At 38.4% G+C, this 21,593-nt stretch overlaps 1 protein-coding gene across 2 annotated transcripts in view; it reads left to right on the top strand.

Annotated features, from left to right (window-relative positions):
* Positions 1 to 21,352, top strand: part of Slc4a4 (solute carrier family 4 member 4) — a 321,804-nt gene extending 300,452 nt beyond the window's left edge. Inside the window, exons 21-26 of one of the 2 annotated variants that reach the window (XM_051198120.1) lie at positions 7,549 to 7,617; positions 10,059 to 10,232; positions 13,587 to 13,748; positions 17,090 to 17,186; positions 19,490 to 19,569; positions 20,287 to 21,352. In XM_051198120.1, the coding sequence (XP_051054077.1) occupies positions 7,549 to 7,617; positions 10,059 to 10,232; positions 13,587 to 13,748; positions 17,090 to 17,186; positions 19,490 to 19,533 (546 nt within the window). In that variant the 3' untranslated portion in view covers positions 19,534 to 19,569; positions 20,287 to 21,352. The remainder of the gene's footprint in view (positions 1 to 7,548; positions 7,618 to 10,058; positions 10,233 to 13,586; positions 13,749 to 17,089; positions 17,187 to 19,489; positions 19,570 to 20,286) is intronic. The other variant, XM_051198119.1, reaches the window with a different exon arrangement.
* The last annotated feature ends 241 nt before the right edge of the window (positions 21,353 to 21,593 follow it).

Genomic DNA, 21,593 nt, shown 5'->3' with positions numbered 1-21,593 from the left:
AACAATCTTTTGAAGAATCATTGCATTGTAGAATATTTAGAAGGTTGGAAATCAATATATGGGTTGATTGATGAGGTGGGCATCTGTGTAGACAGAGCAACATACATACAATGGCCCCTTTAGGAAAAAGCACTAAAGAAGAAAGTGTATGTTTTTGCTCATGATGCTTCCTGTTTTTTTGATACAAACTAGCTTCCCTCTGAGTCTTTTCTAGTATAAAACATCCCTAACCAATTATTGGTAATTTGCATCTTCTACTTTGTGTTACGGTGTAAAAAGTACTAACTGCCCCCAGATCTAACAACTGTGAGCAGCCACCATTAGCAATAGCTTACCATTTTTCCAACTGAAAAATGTTATTTGTAAACAATTTAATTTTTAAGACTTTTGCATGCTTATTTGGTTGTACAAGTAATGGAGTGATAGTACATGATTCTAAAACATTCAAGTGTGACAATGAGCTGCAAAGCTCTCTTCTCAGATCAACAAGTTTCTATCAATGGCGAGTCAATAAATTTTAGAGGAGGGAGCTACAATATCCAAATCTGGAGACTGACTTTGCCTTTCAAGTGCTAGACTCAAGCATACATTTGGTATGAAATAATTGGTAAATAGTTAAAATACTTGATTATGCACCATTTATCTTTGGTTTCCATAGTTTGTTTTCTCGTTAACTTCTGAACAGAGTCATGAAGGACTGTATATATCAGGGTAACCCACGGAGGAAACTGAGTTTGAAAATGATATCAGAGAAATTATTTCTGGCATGTGTCCCATAGGGTCAGAGGAAAATCCATGATCAGTTGTATAAATGCAAGGAGGTGGCTTTAAAGGCTTAGTGCACTGGTTCCCAACCTGTGGGTTTTATCCCCCTTTGAGTCAAATGATTCTTTCTTAGGGGTCACCTAAAACAATGGAAAACATATATTTACATTATGTTCACAAATAATAGCATACTTGCAGTTATAAAGTAGTAATGAAATAATTTTATGGTTGGGGTCACCACAGCATGAGGAACTATGTTAAAGGGTCATAGTAATAGGAGGGTTTTGAAACACTGGGTTAATGAATGTGAAGCATTGTACCTTCTGCCAAGGGCTTTAGCTGTTTCTGATGCTGGTGGACATGCTTAAACACTCTTACCTCATGCAATGTGATCACATTTGGAGATGTCACTGTGGGTGGTTAAGACCCTGTGCTGTAGGAAGCACCCATCCCTTGTAGGTGGCCTCATGAGGTACACTGCTTCGGTGCAGCCTTACTTTTCCAGGGAGGGACAAGCAGGCAGAAATCCTTTCAGTTTTCAGGTTTGCTCACCATCACCCAAGTCTCCATTTTGCCTTGTATATCATTTGTTTCCTTCATTAAAACAGCATAAAATCCTGCTTCAGAAAAGTATTTCAAACTTCCATGTTTTTGTTACAGAAAATTTGGGTTTAATCACGGGGACACATGACAGTAGGTTCCGAAGGGGCACGGGAAACAAAAACTGTTTAATGTTTACCTTTAGAAAACTTGACAAAACTCATAGCTGGTACCAGATCTTTGTAACTATTCCTCACTCTGTACCCAAGAAGAGCTGTAGAGAAGTTGAAGCTGAAAGCTTTGGGTTTTAACAGCAAACCTTCTTACCCCATATGTATATGAAGTACCTTAGTGTGTACAGGAAGAGGTGAGATCTCATTAAGAAGAGACAGGAAGTTCCAGAGAGCCACAAGCCAAATTTGCATTCCCTTTTGACCATCCTGGCCAGCCCATGCCTTGGCTTGCTTTACTGGGCTGCTGGTAACCTCATTGTAGCTATTTCTGTCTGGCAACTTTGATTCATTGTAGTGGAAGAAACTTTTTTTCAAGATAGTTTCTCTGTGTAACCTTGACTGTCCTGGAACTCACTCTGTAGACCAGGCTGGCCTCCAACACAGAGATCCCCCTGCCTCTGCTTCCTCAATGCTGGGATTCAAAGTGTGCACACACCACTGCCCAGCTTCAGCATACATTTTAAAGCAGGGTTTTCTCAAATGTAGAAATACAATTGTTTTGCTGGTCTAGCTTGCAGTAGACTGTGGGACACCTGATATTAAAGTAGCGGGGATGAAGGAGCCTTTCTTCAGGACCTCTATTCCTCACTTGAATGAGTTCCTCTCTTCGGGAATCACATTTCCCAATAAGGATGGCTGTCTCGGATCATGTGTCCTTCTCGCCACTGATGTCTGACAAGTTACGTGCATGTATCAGAGATGCCTGCCTCGTTAGCATTTAGAAAGTCAATACAGGAAGAAGCAGATGTTAAGGGTACAGTTTAACTGAAATGTCAGCCATTGCTAAGGAAAGGGGACAATTAATAATTAACCTCAAAATTCATGCAGAAAGTGGTGTCACAGGTTCTCCTCCCATGTGACTTTTTTTTTAAACAACAGGTGATAACTTCAGGTAATGATTTCACTTACAATTCTGCCTTTAAAAGTTAGATCAAATGTGTGGGAAATGGAGTTATATGTGAGTTTTTAAAAAATGAAATGCTTCAATGCCTTCCATGCCCAATTCCCTTTTCTCCTTACAAGTTTAATGGCCTGAGATGACATGAGAAATTTTCTTACATGCATGAAAGCCATATAGATGGTTGCCTACTTATGCAAGGTTACTTTGAACATGAAGTTTATGGCCTTCGTTTTGATCTCTATGTGGAAATCTATATTTCATGTGGAGGAATGTGAGGAATTACAGTCCCAGCTTTAAGCTCATGAGGATACCCCTTGACCCTGTCCAGCTACCTCAAAGCACCACGTGGCATCATAGCTTAGTACAGAACTGGAAAGTGAGAAGAGCTGGCTTCCTAGGCTGGTGGTGTGGCTTCCGCTGAGCGTCCACAGTAGAAGTGCTCTGGGACTGCTAGTGTGCTCCCTGTGAGTGGTGGTCACAGAGCAGCAAAGAGATGAAAGGAAGATCCCTGAGCTGTCTTTCCCTGTTTTCCTGGCAAGACTCAAGAACTGAAGATCAAGTAAAGTTCACAGCTGCCTCCGCTGCCTCTGCTTGGATGAGTTCATCTTTAACATGAGGCATGTCCAAAAGTTATTGTTAAGATTTGCTGCTGTGCTAAAGTATGGCAGACAGCCTTTAGTTTGAACTTGGCCGATTCTTGATCTCCACATGCATCCTGTGCCAGGGAAGCAGGGCACCCATGGTGGAGGTAATCATGCTAATGACTGAAGCTACAGCTTGTTGAGCTGTCTTCCATCAGTGCCTATAAGAACTCTATAAATAACATCACACTTTACATATAGGAAAAATAAGAATAACTTATTAGACTTCAAAATGCGTAGGTGGTAGAGACAAGATTTGAACTCTGGAAGTTCTAGCATAAATCTAGTTTTGTAGCCTTGTATAATGTGTGTCTTTGAAAATAAAATGTGGTACTTAGCCTTCAAAGAATCTCTACTTTCTTTTTCCATAAAATTATCTTTCTCAGATTCTTTGATCTTACTTGGAATCCTTTATGTGGAGAAATTATGTAACTTTCATAAACTTTTCTCCAGACCTCATTCCAGGCTGAGGATCGGAGACTTCTTTATCCGTATAGATTTTTAAGACTTAAAAAGGTTAGGGAATTATATTGGTATTATTGCCAAGACAGGCTAGCTGAAGAGTAGAAATTAAATAAAACAGGGCTTCAAGTCAGCCTTTCTAGTAAACCCTGCCTGTATCCTACCCCCACTCCCCACCCACCCTACCAAAGTCAATGAGGAACCAGGAAGACCTGTGGTTGGCAATTGCAGGCAGCCTCCTCAACTTTGTCAGTCAATGTCCTCAGGATAAGGATGGCATAAGCTCTCCATTTATCATTTCTTAGTTGACATATTAATTAACCAATTGGCAAGATGTTTTCTGTTATGTAGTCTGTCATAGGTTCTTTTTACTTAATGATGCCCAGAGTACCAGAAACAAACAAGTGTCTCAGTATTGTACAATTGGTAGCTAGAATCCAAACCCAGGACTGTTCAACATCTGTTACCCATGTCTTAATCAAGACCTAACTTAGATTTAGACTCAGGCGTGCATGCACACAAGCACTCACACTGAACATATAATCATAGAGAGATCTCAGTCCTTACTGAATTCTTATCCATTGTAAGGCAACTATAGTCTTTCCTTTTTATCAAATGTCCTTCCACATTTTTCCCTCTGGGAGTGTTCTACTATTGAAAATCACCAGGAGGTACAAAGGGAAAATATCTCTAGAGATCCATTCACCAGAATTAGAAAATTTGGTGGCATAATATTAAGATGTTAAATCTTATTTTGATTTCATCTTACCTCTATTATTCTATATGATTATAGGATCAGCCTTTTAAGTTTTTAATTTTTTTAGTGTTTGTTGAATGTAACAGTTCTTTGTAATTATCATTTTTTGCTTCCAGGGTACTATTGATGATATAATTATTTATGCAGGTTATCATTTAACAATCTTAATGTGCCTATGAAATGGGTATTTTTTTTATTTCTCCTGACTTGCTTTGTAAAAATAATTGCCCACTATTATTGTATATTCCACTTCAATTTAAAATTTATTTTTGGTAGACCTAATTATTCATAGATATTGTAACACAATCGCCTATGCTGTCCTTGAACTCATACCCTCATGTCAACTCTCCTGACTCAGCCTCTTCAATGCTCAGAGAATAAGCATGAGCTAACATACCCTGGATGGCTCTTGGTTTGTTTTTTGTTTGTTTGTTTGTTTGGTTTTGCCTTTTTAAATTTAAATTAGAAACAATCTTATTTGATATAAGTTTCCTCTCCCTCCCATTCTCCCATACCCCCATCCAACCCTTATCCTACCCCTCTTCTGCTCCATAGAAAGGGTGAAGCCTTCCATGGGGGATCATCAAAATCTGTCATATCATTTGGGGCAGGTCCCAGGCCTTCCCCCGTGTATCTGGGAATGGGCTCCCAATGTCCATTTGTACACTAGGGATACATGCTGTTCCACTACCAGAGGCCCCATAGACTGCCCAGGCCTCCTAACTGACACCCATGTTTAGGGGCCTGGCTCTGTTCTATGCTGATTTTTGAGCTATCAGTGTGGGGTTCATGATCTACCCCCTTGTTCAGGTCTGCTGTTTCTGTGGGTTTCTCCGGCCTGGTCTTGACCTCTTTGCTTGTCAAGCTCTTGGTTTTAAAAGTGTTCTTTTTTTCTTCCTTTTATAACTTTCTGTTTTGGCAAATGATTCCAGTGTGATTAATTTTTAAACATTGACCTTATGAAATGATTCATAAACTAAATTCTATAAAAATATTCCCTCTACCCCAACAATTCTGTCAGGCTTTATTGGGAGTTCCAATATGGGATTTATATTGATACATACTATTGTGAAGAAAATGAAAATATCACAAGCATTTCTATCATATTGAATCTGACAAAAAAAAATCAATTTTACAGCTTTTCTTATGTATACTGTTTTCTCCCAATTGGGGTGTGTGTGTGTGTGTGTGTGTGTGTGTGTGTGTGTGTGTGTGTGTGTAAAACATCTTCATAGCCCAATTATTTTCTTGCCTACACCCATCTATCCCATTCTGTTAATGTAAGTTCAGAGAATGAATTTGAGGTTCAAGGCATAATGTTCCTTTGCTATGGTAGTAGAAACACATTAGGAAAAATAAATGTTTAGTTAAGCTAAGGTAAGGACACTTTGCTTTAAACAGATTTAAAAAAAAAAAAATGACCACTGGGGGCTGGAGAGATGGCTGAGCAGTAAAGAGCACTGCCTGCTCTTCCAGAGGACCTGGGTTCAGTTGCCAGCACCCACATGGCAGCTCACAGCTGTTTGTAACTCCAGTTCCAGGGGAATTGACACTCTTGCACAAACATACATGCAGGCAAAACACCAATGCCCATGGAATAAAAACAAATTTTAAAAACCCAAGTAATTTCCCATGAATCAACTCTTCTTTCCTCTACCTACTTCTTCTTTACTTGGAGCATTAGAAATGTAACAATAAATGAAATCACCACATATTAAGGGGAAATAGATGCTTTGAAAATGAATCTGAGACATAAATTAGATCATTTACTAATCTTATTTATTCTGGGAAAATGTGCATAAAGAGTTGCCTGTAACCTAAGCACTCTTTAAAAGAAACGGAGGCTTGTGTTTGAGCACAGGTGGCTTGAGTGTGATGTGTCTACCGCTCTGTGGTCACTGCTGGGTATTACAGCCTGCTGGCTGCCTCCCCACCTCATTCAGTTCCTTTTTAATTCTTTTCTGAGGTCAAGATTTAAATTAGTTCTGATAGAATTGCTAATCCTTTTTAGAGAAAATATTTGACAGCTTGTAGAAATATGTATCTACCCCTCATCCCCCCACCCCCCCACCCCCCCGCCTAAGATTTGGCCATTTCTGTGACTGTGACTAACCAGTACCAACTGGAGGCATTTGCAGTCCAGTTTAGGATTCACTAGTTCTCTAATGGTGGCCAGAAAGAACAGCATCAGGGAATTGCCATAAGATGGCTCTAGAAATGGTGCTTCATTTAATACATGCAGTAGTTTAAAAAAAATCTACCCTTAAAGGAATACAATAGCTTCCTACATACAGATTTGCTAGATGGCCTTAATTACGTTTCCATTTTAGTATTTGAGCTTTGAAAAGTCCTTTAGTTACTTGAATTTCTTTTCAAACCAAGGTTGATGCCTCTTGTCATCCAGACAGATTTCTCAGCAGTAGAATACTGCTTGATTCTCAAATGTGATAGCTTGCATTTCACAGGTCTTGGGAAATTCAATGTGTACACCCCAAATTAGAACTTTGTTAAAACATGCCATATTGTTGTGGAGGATATCTTACTAAATAATGAATAAAAGTATTAATTGAGTTTTTAAGGATGCTCATTAATCCATATGTGTAATTAATTGTTTCCAGGTGCTTCGTGCTTCTTTCAAACCATATTCTTATTAGTTCGTAACTTATTAGTTAGTCCTGAGAAGAAAAGGGACAGCCATTTGACGTTTATTTTACTGAAAGAGGCATTTGCGCACAAGCTGGTACATCTTTTGGCAAAAATTAGTAAAGAGAAAACCAACAGACTGTTACAAAAGGATCTTGGTTCCAGAGTGAGGCAATTTGCTACCTCTGCCTGTACCTCATAGCCCACGCAAACATCTGGGTTATATAGTCCAGTGCTTTTAAGGACAAAGAGAAGCCGAAACAGTTTCCCATTTAAAAAAGTATTGTTGAGGCCTTGTATGCCCATTACTTTAAAAAGAGAGAGAGAGCCAGAGAGACAGAGAGACAGAGAGAGAGAGAGACAGAGAGAGAGAGAGAGAGAGAAAGGAAAAAGAAAAAATGAAATTAATTTGAAAGTTCCCCTCATCTTCATTTAATGCTAATACAAGGCTTCAAATTTTACCAATTGATGAGTTAACTGCACTTTGATGATGCCCTATTGTTATATGCTGTGTTTTAGTTTCAGATTCAGCCTTCGTTTAAATTATCCCTCCCCCTAAACATCTTCCTGGTGTTTTAAACCTGTTTCTGTTGTTTTCCTTTCCAGTTTATCCCCATGCCTGTTCTCTATGGTGTGTTCCTGTATATGGGGGTGGCTTCACTTAACGGTGTGCAGGTAAGCCTCCACAGCAGTCTGAGCAAACTGTGCATTGCTCAGAGAAGGATAGTCCTGGATCCATGAAGGCACTAAGCATTACTCACTGACTCTTTAAAATACATTTATTTTCCACTTCCTCAGCCTTTTATCTGGTTTTCATTTCTGATGTAATCAACAAAACCAGCTGGTATCAAGTAATGTTATCCTGAATGCCCATTTCTGAAAGGGGATGCTTAATGTCATCGGGTGAGGAAATGAGCTCTGTGCTACTGTCCCCTCTACCACCATCTCCACCACCACCACCACCACCACCACCATCAGTACCACCTCCATCTCCTCTCTTCTCCATCCACTTTCCTCCTCTTCATCTTCCTTTTTCCAATATTTTTTTCTTCATCCCTATATTCATTTTCCCCCTCTCAAGATGGATATTTGGGCACTTACTTTAACCCTCAGACAGCAGGTGATTCTGCATTGCACATTCCTGAGCTCAGTGATCAAAAGTTTTACAACAATAAACTATTAAAATTAGTGTGTATTAGGTATTGCTTTCATCAAAAATTTCAACTACTTCAGTTAAAATGACCACCCCTGCCCTTACCAATGCCCCTGCCAATGACCCTGCTCCAGCCCCTGCCCCTAGTCTTATTTTTAAAAAACTTGCTAGGGAAAACTTTGTAAGGGGCTTTGTTTCTTGGTGGAGGTTTAATTTAATTGGCACCAGGAAACTGGAAGTTCCGCCGCTTTCTGGAACCCTGTTAATTGTAGCCTTATTTAGCACTCAGTAATGTTTTAATGGGAAAAGACTGCGTGTTCTGTGAGCATCATAAGAATTCATTTGAACTCCTTCAAAACAGCCCTTGCTTTCATTTATTGCATTTATATTAACTTGGTTTTAAAGTCAGATAGATCTGGGCAAATGGCCAGACCCCCCAAAAGCAAAGCAAAGCTCCTTTACTATTCCTGGTTTTGATCCAGTAGAAGAGTTCTTCCGCACTGGGATATTTGTTATGAAACACAAAATAGTTCTTCATAGGCTGCCCTCGGTGAATGGCAGCATGAGTTTATTTGTGCCAACAAAGTATTTAAGAAGTATAACTTTGTAAAATATTTTATTTTTGTCTGCCATTATAAATACTTTGTTTTCCAAATGGGAATAGATGAACATTAGATGCCTAGAAAATAATAGTTATTACTTTTTGCTTGCCCTTAAGGATCCAGTCTAAATCAGAGATTTGTTTCAGGGTGTTCTTAGGACTTTATCAATGGCTAGAACTGAGTACCTGTCTATAAAGAGAGGAAACGAGCTGGCCATCTCATAATGATGGGTGTGGGGAGTGTTGTGTGAACAGCTAGTGAACCGTAGAACTCCTGACATGTTATTATTGTCCCAAATGCCTTTTCACTGTTCCTTATTTTTCTATTGATTTTTTTTCTCTTTTAGACCCTTTTAACGAGGTTGGTTTATCCAAAAATGAATGAATGAATGAATAAATAAATAGATGAAATCTAATCTTTACAGTTAAGAAGAGTTGGTTTCTAAAGGGAGGACAAAAACCTCCAACTAGGCTGTTGCTCTGAAGAATGATGTTTTAATATTGCTTACTTTTCCTTCCATACAACACAATGTTATTTCTGCATTCTTATAATTATTTGGTTCAATAGCTGTCCACACACTGTCTCCTCCTGAGAGCCCCTGTGATGTGCTGCTAAGCATTGTCTTGTCTGTCATCATCAGTGTCTCCTCAGCACATTATCTGTGAGCTGCGCTTGGAACAAGCATGCACAGTCATCCTTTCAACTCCTGGTCATAAATGGCAGAGTCAGTCTCTCCTAGGCTCTTGTGTCTGCTGCCGATGTCTTGAAACTCACTGAGATGTTTATGGAGCTTTTCTCTGAAAAGCAGCAGGGACACATTGGTGGATATGGATGTGTCCATCAAATTATAACCTAGAAAAAGCAAGTGGGATTTATTGGTACAATCTGTGCATTCCCGTTTTAACTTAGATTCTTTTAAAGATCACTGTGGTGCTTACGATGTGGGCTATCATCTGTTCTTCATTTAGATAAGACAACTGAGGCGGGAGCAGATTCCTAACTTAGATGTCTTCCTTCATTATATTATAGGTTCAGAATCCTCTGTGTTGAGAAGCAGAGACTAGAGAGACAAGGCAGAGGATGAACAGCTAGAATTGTTTGCTTTGGAACTTTATCCTTTGTGCCCACTTAGCTGCTAACATCTCTGCAAAATAAAAATGATCAGCAAAACTTAGGAGACTGGTAACATGATCTGACTGACGTAAATCCCCTACTCCTTAATCTGAGCTTTGTCCTTTGAAGAGGACATTGCTTTCCTGAAATACATACTGTAAATCACTGGTGGCTGGTTAAGCTGAGTGGAAATGACCCAGTTGCCTCTTCAAATAGTACATTGTATTTTCTTCCACATTCCTCCCCAGTTCATGGACCGCCTCAAGCTGCTTCTGATGCCCCTGAAGCATCAGCCTGACTTCATCTACCTGCGCCACGTCCCACTGCGTCGAGTTCATCTCTTCACCTTCCTACAGGTGTTGTGCCTGGCTCTACTCTGGATCCTCAAGTCAACAGTGGCTGCTATTATTTTCCCAGTCATGGTAGGCTTTCCTAATCGAAATGACTGTGTGCATATCACATAGTTATTGTGACATGGAAAACACAGATGGTGTACGTGTGTGGCTACTCTTCCACTCCTTCTAGCTTTCAATTGGTCATGTTGGCCAGCTTGGGGGGGCATGCACCTTAGAATCATGCCCTTCTGAGTTCAAATACTGGCTCTAATTCCTGCTGGTCAGCAAACATACTTGAGCCACCATGAACTCATCCATGGGAGGGTAGCATTGCCATTGTTCTGAGCATTGATAATGAATGCCAAGTATATAACACAATGTCTGGCAAGTAGTAGATACCAGTACACATGATTTTTAGGGTATTGTATAACAGAACCAATCTAAAGAAGAATAAAGTATACTTTAGTTCAAATAGTAGAAGCATTGTAGACTTGTGAGAAAAGGAAGGGCTCATTAGAAGAAGTAGAGTATTTAGGTTTATGTGGTTTTCATTATTTTAAGGATAAGGCTGGACTCTAGTCTGCCCCTGGTAGTCATCAAGGTAAAGCAAGTAACTGCCCCTCTGAATGAAAAGGCAAAGAGGAAATGCAAGCTCTAGGTCTTGCCTCCTTACTGAAATTTATACTCTATTATAATTCTATTTCTCAAAAGAAACTGCCCACATATACATATATTGTGTGACAAAACTTTTCCTAGGAAGATGTAACACACATGTCTACTCACCCCAGATACGGGAACCACAACAGACCAAAGTATGGATACCACCTGAAAAAAAAGTATCAGCTCAGGGCACCCCAAGACCAAGTTTTCAGCATAAAGGAGATTTATTTGCCTCAGAGAGACAAAGGGCAGGGATCAAGGGACAAGAATGGGAGATAGAGGGAGAAGGACCAAGGATATTTGTCCCTGAGGGGAACAAGGGACTGTCTCTGGATAGAGGAGACAGATGTGGCATAGACTAATGGGACTTTATAAAGGTAAAGAGGAAACCCCCATGTTAGGATGAGGTATTTAATTTTATTTGGGCATGTTAATTAGGTGAACCAAAGGTGGCTTTTAACTTCTAGATTTCAATACCTTGACAGCTGGGCCTTGGTAGTCAGCCTCAGGAGGAGGGAGTGGCCAGATAAGGGAATGGACCTTAATGGCTAGTTTTAGGAATGTAATCAAACAGCTTTTAGTAAGGCAGAGGGAAGGGGAGAGAAGATTAAGGCCTGCCAGAGCCATGCTCCAGTGGGCTAGTGAACCAATGAGTTTTATTGAGGTTTCTTATAGGAATATGAGTGAGGGGTTACTAACACGAATGGAAAAGACTCAAGAACAGATGCATCACTAAGGCCACTCCAGCAATGGTGACAGTTCACAAATCTGGGAACTTGGAACATATTACACAGCCTGCAGAAAGCTAAACATGTTTGATGGTGTCCTTTCCATGTGCCTCAGTTGGTCTGAGTCTCTTCCAGGTGGTTTGTTTGGTCAGAGAGCCTTCATTGTGGCTTAGCTAGTTTGGTCTGTGAGGGACTCAGCTTTTATTGCTTACTATGGCTGGGTAGGCAGAACTAATGAATCTGGTTAGTTTCAGGAACTTCCTGAAGGTATTTTGAGTTGTTTATAGTCCTGTTTAAGGATCTTTCTTGCAGTGTTTCAATCATTGGAGGAAACAGATACATAACATCACATAAAATGGATCTCAAAGCATCCCTATGATTCTAGAAACCATTTATATAGCATATACTTACCACATTTTGTTTTTAAAGTCATCTTACTCATATCAGGGATTGCTATTTTGTTATATACATTTTTCTGTTTATAATTGTATTTCTTTTTGTTCCCAGGGATATAGGAAAAATAGTTTAAAATATTACTGACATTTTCTAAGCAAGAAAAAAAATTGAACATTATAAGTGACTCCCATTTACCTGATAGAGCTTTCTACGAACCCATTATTTTGTTAAAAGTGGGAAAATTAAGCTACCCATAATAAATTTGAGATATATGCAGCAAATTATACATTGCTTATACTAAATAATTTGCTTTTATAAAGTGTTATTTTTCCAGAGATTTCCTTAGGTTCATGAATGGTTTTGGAATGTCAGTGGGGCAGATGTTATTGATCTCTTCAGAAAATGGTTGCCTCGAGTATAGAGGGTAGAATGTATAAAGACCACTGCTTTTAGAACTTGGCTGTGTATTACTTTTATTGTTGAGCAGCTGATATTAATAGTGGAAAGGCAAGTCATGTGATAGAACCTGGTATTTGTGTGCAGAATAAAAAAAAATACAAAACTGACAAAACACAGAACTGTTCATAGGACCAAAGATACAGAGGTAAAACTTGTTGGCCTAAAAAGCAGCAAAGTGGGCCTCAGGAGATTAAATATAGAACATAAATCACTTCTCGTCAGAAATGGCTGAACTAATTAATGTCTTGTCGATTAAGGGCACTTCCTGCACTTACAAATGTCTGATCCTGACACTCCTGTCTATCCTCCACCACTACTTGCATACATGTGTACATACATAAAAATAAAATAAATGAAGAAGGGAGCATATACCTGTCTATTGCGGTAAATAAGGATCAGGATAAACAATTAGGCCGAATAGATGTTTATTCAGGGAGAAATAACTTACAACCTAGACAGATGAACACCAGGAAATTCAACCCGATCCTCTCCTGTCCAAGTCACGCAAGAAAGAAAAAGCCTTCCTGGCCCCCTCCGACCTCCTTCCACATGTCACTTCCGCCCATGGCTCCACCCCCCAATGGGCGTGGTCAGTGCCACAGAAGGACTATCTCACTACACCTGTCCACTTTGCATTCTTTGTTTACTGGTACCATGACCTCGGATAGTATAGCATTTATAAACTTCAGTTTGCTCATCTGGATGATGGAAATAATATATTTATGGAGTTCGTTGTAAGGAATAAACGAACTAATATTTCCTAAGTGTTCAGCAAGGAACAGAAACATGGTAGGCATTTAGTTTATAATAATGACTAGTTTTTAGAAACCTTTATAATTTAAAATTTTTCAATACTTAGGAATCACACGCAAGCTATTTTTACTTATAAGCTTTTAATTTTATTAAAAACAACATGGAAGGAAATAGTTTGGGAAAATAATTATGTCTCATTCAAATTGATTTGAATATAAGCATACATTCTCTGATTTAATATAATCATATATCTCTACGAACAGAACAAAGTGGATTTTGACTGATATTTTCATCAAATAACTTGCCCAGGGAAGACTGTGGGTCACTGGGTATGCAGTTCTGTCAGACACTGGACTTATATGGATTTCTGCAGATGTTGATGGGCAGCATCAGCAGCATCCTTAGGATGTCATCTGAAATGCCTGTTTTGTGATTGTGTTTCCAGATCTTGGCACTGGTAGCTGTCAGAAAAGGTATGGACTACCTCTTCTCCCAGCACGACCTCAGCTTCCTTGATGACGTCATTCCAGAAAAGGACAAGAAAAAGAAAGAGGATGAGAAGAAAAAGAAAAAGAAGAAAGGAAGTTTGGATAGTGACAATGATGATGTAAGAGTGACTCCAAACTTTTCATGTAAAGCCAGTTAAAGAAACATTTTTTTTTCTTTGTATTTGTATTACACGGGCCCTGTATTTAACACTTAAATATTTAGCATTATTTCTCAATAACTCTTAAAAAAGATGGAAAGGGCTCTTTCCTGAATTATCCTCATCAGTGCCATAGTCCAGATGGTTGTCCTATAGTTAGGTGATTAACTTGAGAAATGAAAATGTTCATATGCTTCTTTAGATCATGTCATGGAAGTACATATGCTTAAGAAGGGAGGGTGGGGTATCTATAATCAGAGAAAATCTGGGTTTTGTTATATATGCATGTGCATGTAAGTGTGAATATGCTTGTAGACACATATATACACACATACATACACACACAAACACACATGCATGCACACTCTCACACATACACACACATACACACACATGCATACACACATACATACACACACACACATACACACACATGCATACCCACACATACACACATGCATACATACACACATACACACTCAGACAAACGCATACACACACGCATACACACACACACAATGAAAACTCAAGCTAGTATCCTTTTGAGAGTTGTCAAAATGACACTTTTTTGTGTGAGTCATTTTGGGGGGCTTTTAATTACTCATATTGGAAAATAATGGCCTCATATTAAAATTCTGATTGAATATGATCATTCATCTCTGTGACAAAACAGAGTGAGTTTTGAATGAGACTTTTATCGAACAATCCTCCCTATGAAGACTGTGTCATCCTGTGAGAAGTTCTGTCAGGTTCTGTATCTGTGTGGATTTCTGCTGGTTTTGATGGAACAATAGCATTTTCAGCATCCTCATGACATTGTAGGATCTGCTTATGCCTCTGCAATCCTAACGTAGGAATATAGTTCATTTTTACTTGCTCAGTAACTTCAGCTAAGGATGCTTTATCTCCATGTGTCATAACATCTCCTTAAAGTGCATGTTTTTTGTTATCATTTTATAGGTAAGGACATTTAGAATGATAAACATTGACTTTTTTATTTTTCAGAACCTAAAAAAATTAGCATGAGGTATTACAGACAAATGAAATGTATACATTTAAAGTGTACAATGCAGTGCTTTGACACATATATTAAAGTCATTTTTCTAAGTGTGCACAGCTGGGTGTGACAAAGCCAGAGCTCCTGCCCAAGCTTCTCTGTGTGTTTGTAGTTGATCGGGCTGTCTGGTTGTATTCTTCTTGTACAACATGGGTATAATACAGCAAAGGGAAGCAACAGACAGAATTGGATTTCAGATAAATTGATCCAATAAGAAAAGGCTAAATATATGAGACACATTTAGCTATAGAGAAAAGGGCTTGGAGGGAACTTACATGACTATCACCATCCATCTTCTGAGAGAGCAGGTGTATAGATTTTCTGTTTCCAGTAATGAAAAAAGCAAACTCAGAGCATATGTTTAAACTGCAGCACAGATGAACATGCTGTATTAAAAAGAACAGTATACTAGGACACTGACTAGAAATCAAAGCTTGAAGTAAATTGTGGACCATTCAAGACAAAAACCAAAAGTTGGCTGAAAATATTAAAATAATTAAAGCAGTATTTCATCTTGAGTTTTTGAAATGGACACCTCAGTTTGTACTCACAAACACCAAACAAAATCATCACACATTATTAATGTGTAAACTAATATTAATGGAATGTTCTCTATTATTTAAAGTAATATGCAACCATCTCAGAATTCTTAGATATGTTTTTGATGACTTGTACTCACACAATGCTTGTTTGATGTTATTTACCACTTTCTGCTGCATGTTACAAATAGGTTTTTGGGAAATGTCTTGGGTGATGCTAATTTCTGTTTCTTATTCTCTACCACATCTGTATCCAGATAGAATATGTATGCATTTGTTCATATACAGTTAACATGCGTGACAGTTCAGAGTATAGCAGGCTAGTAGGTTCTGTATGTTGAGCCCATTATTTGAAGACTACACTTTGGAAGAGTCTCTTTTGATACTCAGATGATGTGGTGTCCTTGGTTACATGTGTCTATACTGGGACTCCAGTTCTTGTATTATGGCAGACATTGTGGAAATTATGTCTTATCTGCTCACAGTCACTTCTGGGCCTGCCTAGTAGTCTGTAATTAAGTGTTATGTGTTGAGCATATTCCCTCTCATGTCCCTGTTCTCACCCTCCTTCCTCCACTAGTTCCCTTTATCTCCATAAACACTTTTACTTCATGATTTTATGTAACTATATAAAATCTAAGAATGACAAATGAAAGAAAACTATAATATTCATCTTCCTGAAACTGGCTTAATTCACTTACTATGATTATCTCCAATTGCATCTAACTTCTTTCAAAACAACATGAGTTCATTGTTCTTTATGGCCAAAAGAAAAATGTAAGCATGTGTGTGTGTGTGTGTGTGTGTGTGTGAGAGAGAGAGAGAGAGAGAGAGAGAGACATTTTCTTTGTTCAGATTCTGCTGTTGGACACTTAGGTTAGTTTCATAATTTAGCTATTGCAGATAATGCTGACATAATCATAGAAACTTTAAAAAGTATATGATATTTTGGGCCAGGTGGCCTGTTCTTAAGTTCTACAAGTAACTATTGAATTTTATCATCTTCCTGGTTATGAGTCTCTACTTATCTGATCATCCTTTTGGTTTAATTTTTCTCATTTTTTTACTTATGTTTAAACATTTTTGTCACAAGCAAATTGAAATTAATTTTTAACTATAGAATAATTTTTTGAGTGTATTAAATAAGAAAGGGAAACTAAATCTATAGAAGGCTACTTGCCAGTGATGTTAAAAATGTCTTAAAATCATTTTGGACAGGAATATGAGTCATAATTTTCCTGGAGAAAGAATCAGAGAACACTGTAAAACAAAACATGAAATGTAAGACCATATATAGTTTGGAAATTTTCCTGGGATTAATCTGTGTTCACAGGGAGCATTTTCGATTCACACATACAACAACCAAAGCTTGCCGATTGGAAACCCAGTTGTGGAACACTTTACAGTTGTGCGTGGTTTGCTGATTCAGACTCTAACAATGGAATACTTTATAGTGAGGCTAGAGGCATCTCTTTGCTGTGGTTTGAATCTCAGTGAACTCAGTCCCATTAACTCAGCAGACGGGAAGAAATGATGGATAAAGTTGTAGAGTACTTGAAAACATTAGGCAGTTGGAAACGATACCTAATGCTTTGCTCTCTAGTTGCTCTCAATGATAAAATGGTAGGTTTGGGCAAACACTGGGAAGCAGGAAGGACTGAAATAATAGAAAAGATTCTAAAAACTGTTGTACATTTCTTTCACAGTCTGACTGCCCATACTCAGAAAAGGTCCCCAGTATTAAAATTCCAATGGACATCATGGAACAGCAACCTTTCCTAAGTGATAACAAACCCTTGGACAGTGAGTAGAACTAACCTCTTGCATGCTTGCCTGACTATGACCCACGCTTGTCCTCTAGGACTGCCTTCAGGTTGCCTCTCTCCTACATTGTTTTTATTCTTTCCTATGTGAAGACTGAAACAGCTTTACTTCTTAGAAAACTTTATTTTTGTTCCTTAAGCTTTACCCATCTTCCTTTTATTCACAACCTCTTAATTTTATTTTGATAGCCTCTTTGCCAAGTTATCACCAAGGTTCTTTTGTTTGTTTTGTTTTCAATAGCTAAACTTGTAACTGTATTTTTACTTGATTCCCTCCCCCCCCCACTGATATTTAGATCTGCAGCTTATATAGTATTTCAACACTGTCTCTCACTGTTTGTCCTCCTTAGGTCTCAGTTAATCATCTGATTGGTTAAAAGAGAAAAAATATAGCTGGGTCTCTCTGTGATTAATGAATTGTTAATATTTAGAATTTAGAATACTTTCAATTAAATTTGCAGACATGAAATATTAGTAAAACTTTCTAGATATAACTGATTTATGTTTTCCTTCCTAAATTCCTCTTCTGTTATTTCTCCAGTATTAGGTTGGCAGCTACCATGTAATAGCATGAGAATGTCATCTTTTGACTATGATTGACAGTCCACTCTGTAGTAACATCAGTGAACAAATGAAGCTTTTCCAATAACATAAAGTAATTGCTGCCAAAATACTTCATGCTTTGAGTTTTCATTTGAAGAAAATGTATTCCTTTAGATCTGGCTGTACAGAGGAGGACACTGAGCTGGTGTAGGAACGACAATGGAGACACTTTTATTTCTAGTGGATAATGCCACCCACTGTCAGTAAGACAGTCACCAAGGAAATTTGAAATGAATAGCATACATATGGGGTATAGTTATCAATTTCTCAGTAATGAATTACCCCCAAAGTCAGCAGCTTACAGCACAGCATGTATTTTCTCTCAGAGTTCTTGACATTCAAAAATTCAAGAACCTTGTTGAGTTGATGATTCTGGCACAGGGTCTCATGAGATTGCATATTCGGCTGTCAGCTGAGACTCTAGGGACTTGGTTGGAGCTTAGGATCTGTTTCCAATCAATGGCCTTTGAAAGGAAAGTTCAATTCCTTGGCCTGTGGATGTTTCTATAGAACTATCAGGTCACAGTGGCATGCTTCCACCTAGAGATAGCTTGAAATTCTAATGGAAGCTATATTTCATAATAGAATCCAAGATGAAAGCATCCAGAACTTGTGCCATAGTATATTAGCTGTGAGACAGCTCTGTTGCCGTGTGGGAGTTGCACAAGAACATAGACACCAGGAAACGGGATCTTTGAACACCATTTGGAGGAAGAGTACCCATTGCGTTGAAACCAATCAGTCTTACCTTTGTTATCTAACTTGTAAATATCACTTATAAACATAGCTAATTTTATGCCCACCTTTATCAATTGAAATTAGTTAGGAGTTCCTTTTAGAATTTAAGTTCATCTATCATATTCTGCTTTCATTGCTTTCATTTTTTTAATCCTAGATAACTATAGGCAAAAGAAGGCTGTAAAGGTTACTTAAAAAAAATTGCTAGTCTAGAACTTAAGACTTTGTTTGCCCTGTCAAAATCCCTTTATTAGTATAATTGATGGCTGATATAGAAGCTTATATGTGACCATTTTTTCCTTCAACTCATATTTCTTTATTTATTATTTATTATTTTACATATTGATACCAGTTCCCCCTCCCTCCCATGTTCCCCCACCCTTCCATCCCCCCACTCCAAAGGGAAGGTGGTTCCTTCCAGGAGGGGTCAACGAAATCTGTTAAGTCATTTGGAGTAGGGACTAGGCCCTCCCTCCTGCCTCTAGGTTAAGGGAGTATCACTCCATTTTGACTGAAACTTTCCTAATGATGTGGTAAACTTCCTAGGCCAACAAAGAACAGAACTAATTAAACTGGAGACGTAATACATGTACCTCCAACACCTCTTTACCTATTGAATAGCAGCAGCTAGGCAAGACAGAGCGTTGACATGGATGGAAGCTCAAGGACATACATGAGACACAGAGAGAATGTTCTAGCCCATGGCAGGGATTCCCCTCCTACCCTAAAGGAAAGGGGAAAATGAATTGGGCTCTATCACACTGCATGCTTAGCTTGATACAATGTTCATTGACACTGTTTAAACTTGATTTTCTTACTCTTTCCAGTTCTGAAGGGTGCCTTGGTTTGCATGAAGATTTTCATATTCACTCTAATTTTACATTTTTTTTTTTTTTTGCCAAAGATCTATTTTGTTTAATTTCATTTTTTTTTTCTTCCCAGGAGAAAGATCATCAACATTCCTTGAACGCCACACATCATGCTGATAAAATTCCTTTCCTTGAGTCACTGGGTATACCAAGGTAAGCATTTGCCTTGTGCTGTGGGTTGCTGCAGCAGTAGGGGTTATGGGCAGAATCCCTGGTTCTCTTCTCTGGGACTTAAATAAATTACCCATGGACCCAAGCATTACCACAGGCTTAGCTGATAGGAGGCATTATTATAGACCTGAACTTTACTCTCAAGAATAATGAAAAAACTTAAGTGCCATTATGTTAAAGGCTAGGATCGATACTAGTCCTTATGATTTCATTGTCACAACTGTGACTAGAGTTTCCTCCTCTCTAGCAAGGGTTTGGAAATGACAGGTCCTATTTGAGTCTCAGAAGACAGAACCATGAATGTCTTCAGGGTGCTGGTCTTGGCCCTTAATTTCTAACAATATTAGCTACATGGTAGTTCCATTTTTTGTTTTATTTTGACAATGTACTTTCATTTGAAAGTTCCTGTTCTTCCCAAAACTAGGGAGGCAGGGGCAGGTGGTCTCTATGAGTTCGAGGCCAGCCTGGTCTACAGAGCTAATTCCAGGACAGCCACACAAAGAAAACCTGTCTCAAAACAAAACAAAATAAATAAATAAATAAATAAATAAATAAATAAATAAATAAATAAAATCCCTGTTCTTAGTATGGAGCAGACTGCTGATACATTTTAAACGTGAACAATGCATAAGCATTTCAGAGATGGGAATGGAAATTGTATTTACTGGCGGTTTTTCTTCTTTGTCTGTTTTGTTTCAGTCCTCCTAGAACTCCAGTGGAAGCTGTGCCTCAAATTAGAATAGAACTTGAGCCTGAAGACAATGATTATCCCTGGAGGAACAAGGGAACAGAAACTACATTGTAACCTATTTGTCTTTCTCAAAACTGACAGTTATGTTGTTAACTGTTTTAACTTTTTCCCTTTCTTTTTCTGTATGTGCATTTTAACACTTTTGTTTGGTCACTGGCTGAATAATACAGTCCCTCTCTCTGCTTCTCTCTTGCATAGGTAAAATCAAGACAATAGTGTCCCTTTCCTTTACAAAAAACAAAAAGCATCTGAGGGATCACACTTTTGTTTGCAGGTGTTCAGATGTGTCCTCTGACATGTAAATCCCTGTCACTCAAGACACACACAGAAGCTGCCCTTGTCAAGCAGCAATCAAAAGTATTAAGAATTTTGTACCACCTTTTATGAAACTGTTGAAGGAACTCATGACCTAAGCTTAGAGCTGTGCTTGTTGGCTTGCTATTGTCTGGTAGAGCAGCCCTTGAACTCCAGACAGAGTCCCTTCCTGCTTACAGAGACCCGAAGACTGGAAAAGTGCTGCTACCAACCTGCCCTTGCTGTCAACCCTGATCTTAGAGTTATCAAAAGCAGAAAACACTAATGGTACTTAGCTCCCTATAGAGAAACCTTTGCCATCATTGTAGCAAGTGCTGGAATGTCCCTTTTCCTATGCAACTTTTTTTTAACCCTTTAATGAACTTATCTGTTGAGTACATCGAAGAATATTTTTCTTCCTAGATTTTGTTGTTTAAATTATGGGGCCTAACCTGCAACTTATTTTTTGTCAATTTTTTAAACTTTTTTTTAATTACTGTAAAGAAAAATGAATTTTTTCCTGCAGCAGGAAACATAGTTTTGAGTAGTTCTACCTCTTACCTGTAGCTGCCAGGCTTTCTGTAAAAATTGTATTGTATATAATGTGATTTTTACACACACACACACACACACACACACACACACACACACACACACACTAGGGTAAGCCAGAAGGCTAGAACAAATTAAAAGAAAAACAAAACACCATGTTTTTAAGAATCTGTTGGGTTGTTGTTTTTTTCCCCTTTCTTCAAAATAAGTGTAACTGTTCTGTGAAGGAGTTTGGGGAGAAAAACACATGCAAGAGGGGGTAACGTCTGTTGCGGTGATGGTCATGCTGGGGGCAGATGTTGGTGTGTTACATGTTGATGTCCTATGCAGTATTGTTAGAGATTTCCTCATTTTAATAATTTGTGTGCTTGTGTATGAACTCTGTGTGTGGCTGTTGCACACTTGGGCA

This window comes from Phodopus roborovskii, unplaced genomic scaffold (genome assembly GCF_943737965.1).
Source record: "Phodopus roborovskii unplaced genomic scaffold, PHOROB, whole genome shotgun sequence".
NCBI classification, from domain to species: domain Eukaryota; kingdom Metazoa; phylum Chordata; class Mammalia; order Rodentia; family Cricetidae; genus Phodopus; species Phodopus roborovskii.
Note: the sequence above shows the minus strand (reverse complement) of the source record. Positions and strands in the feature narration are given on the sequence as shown.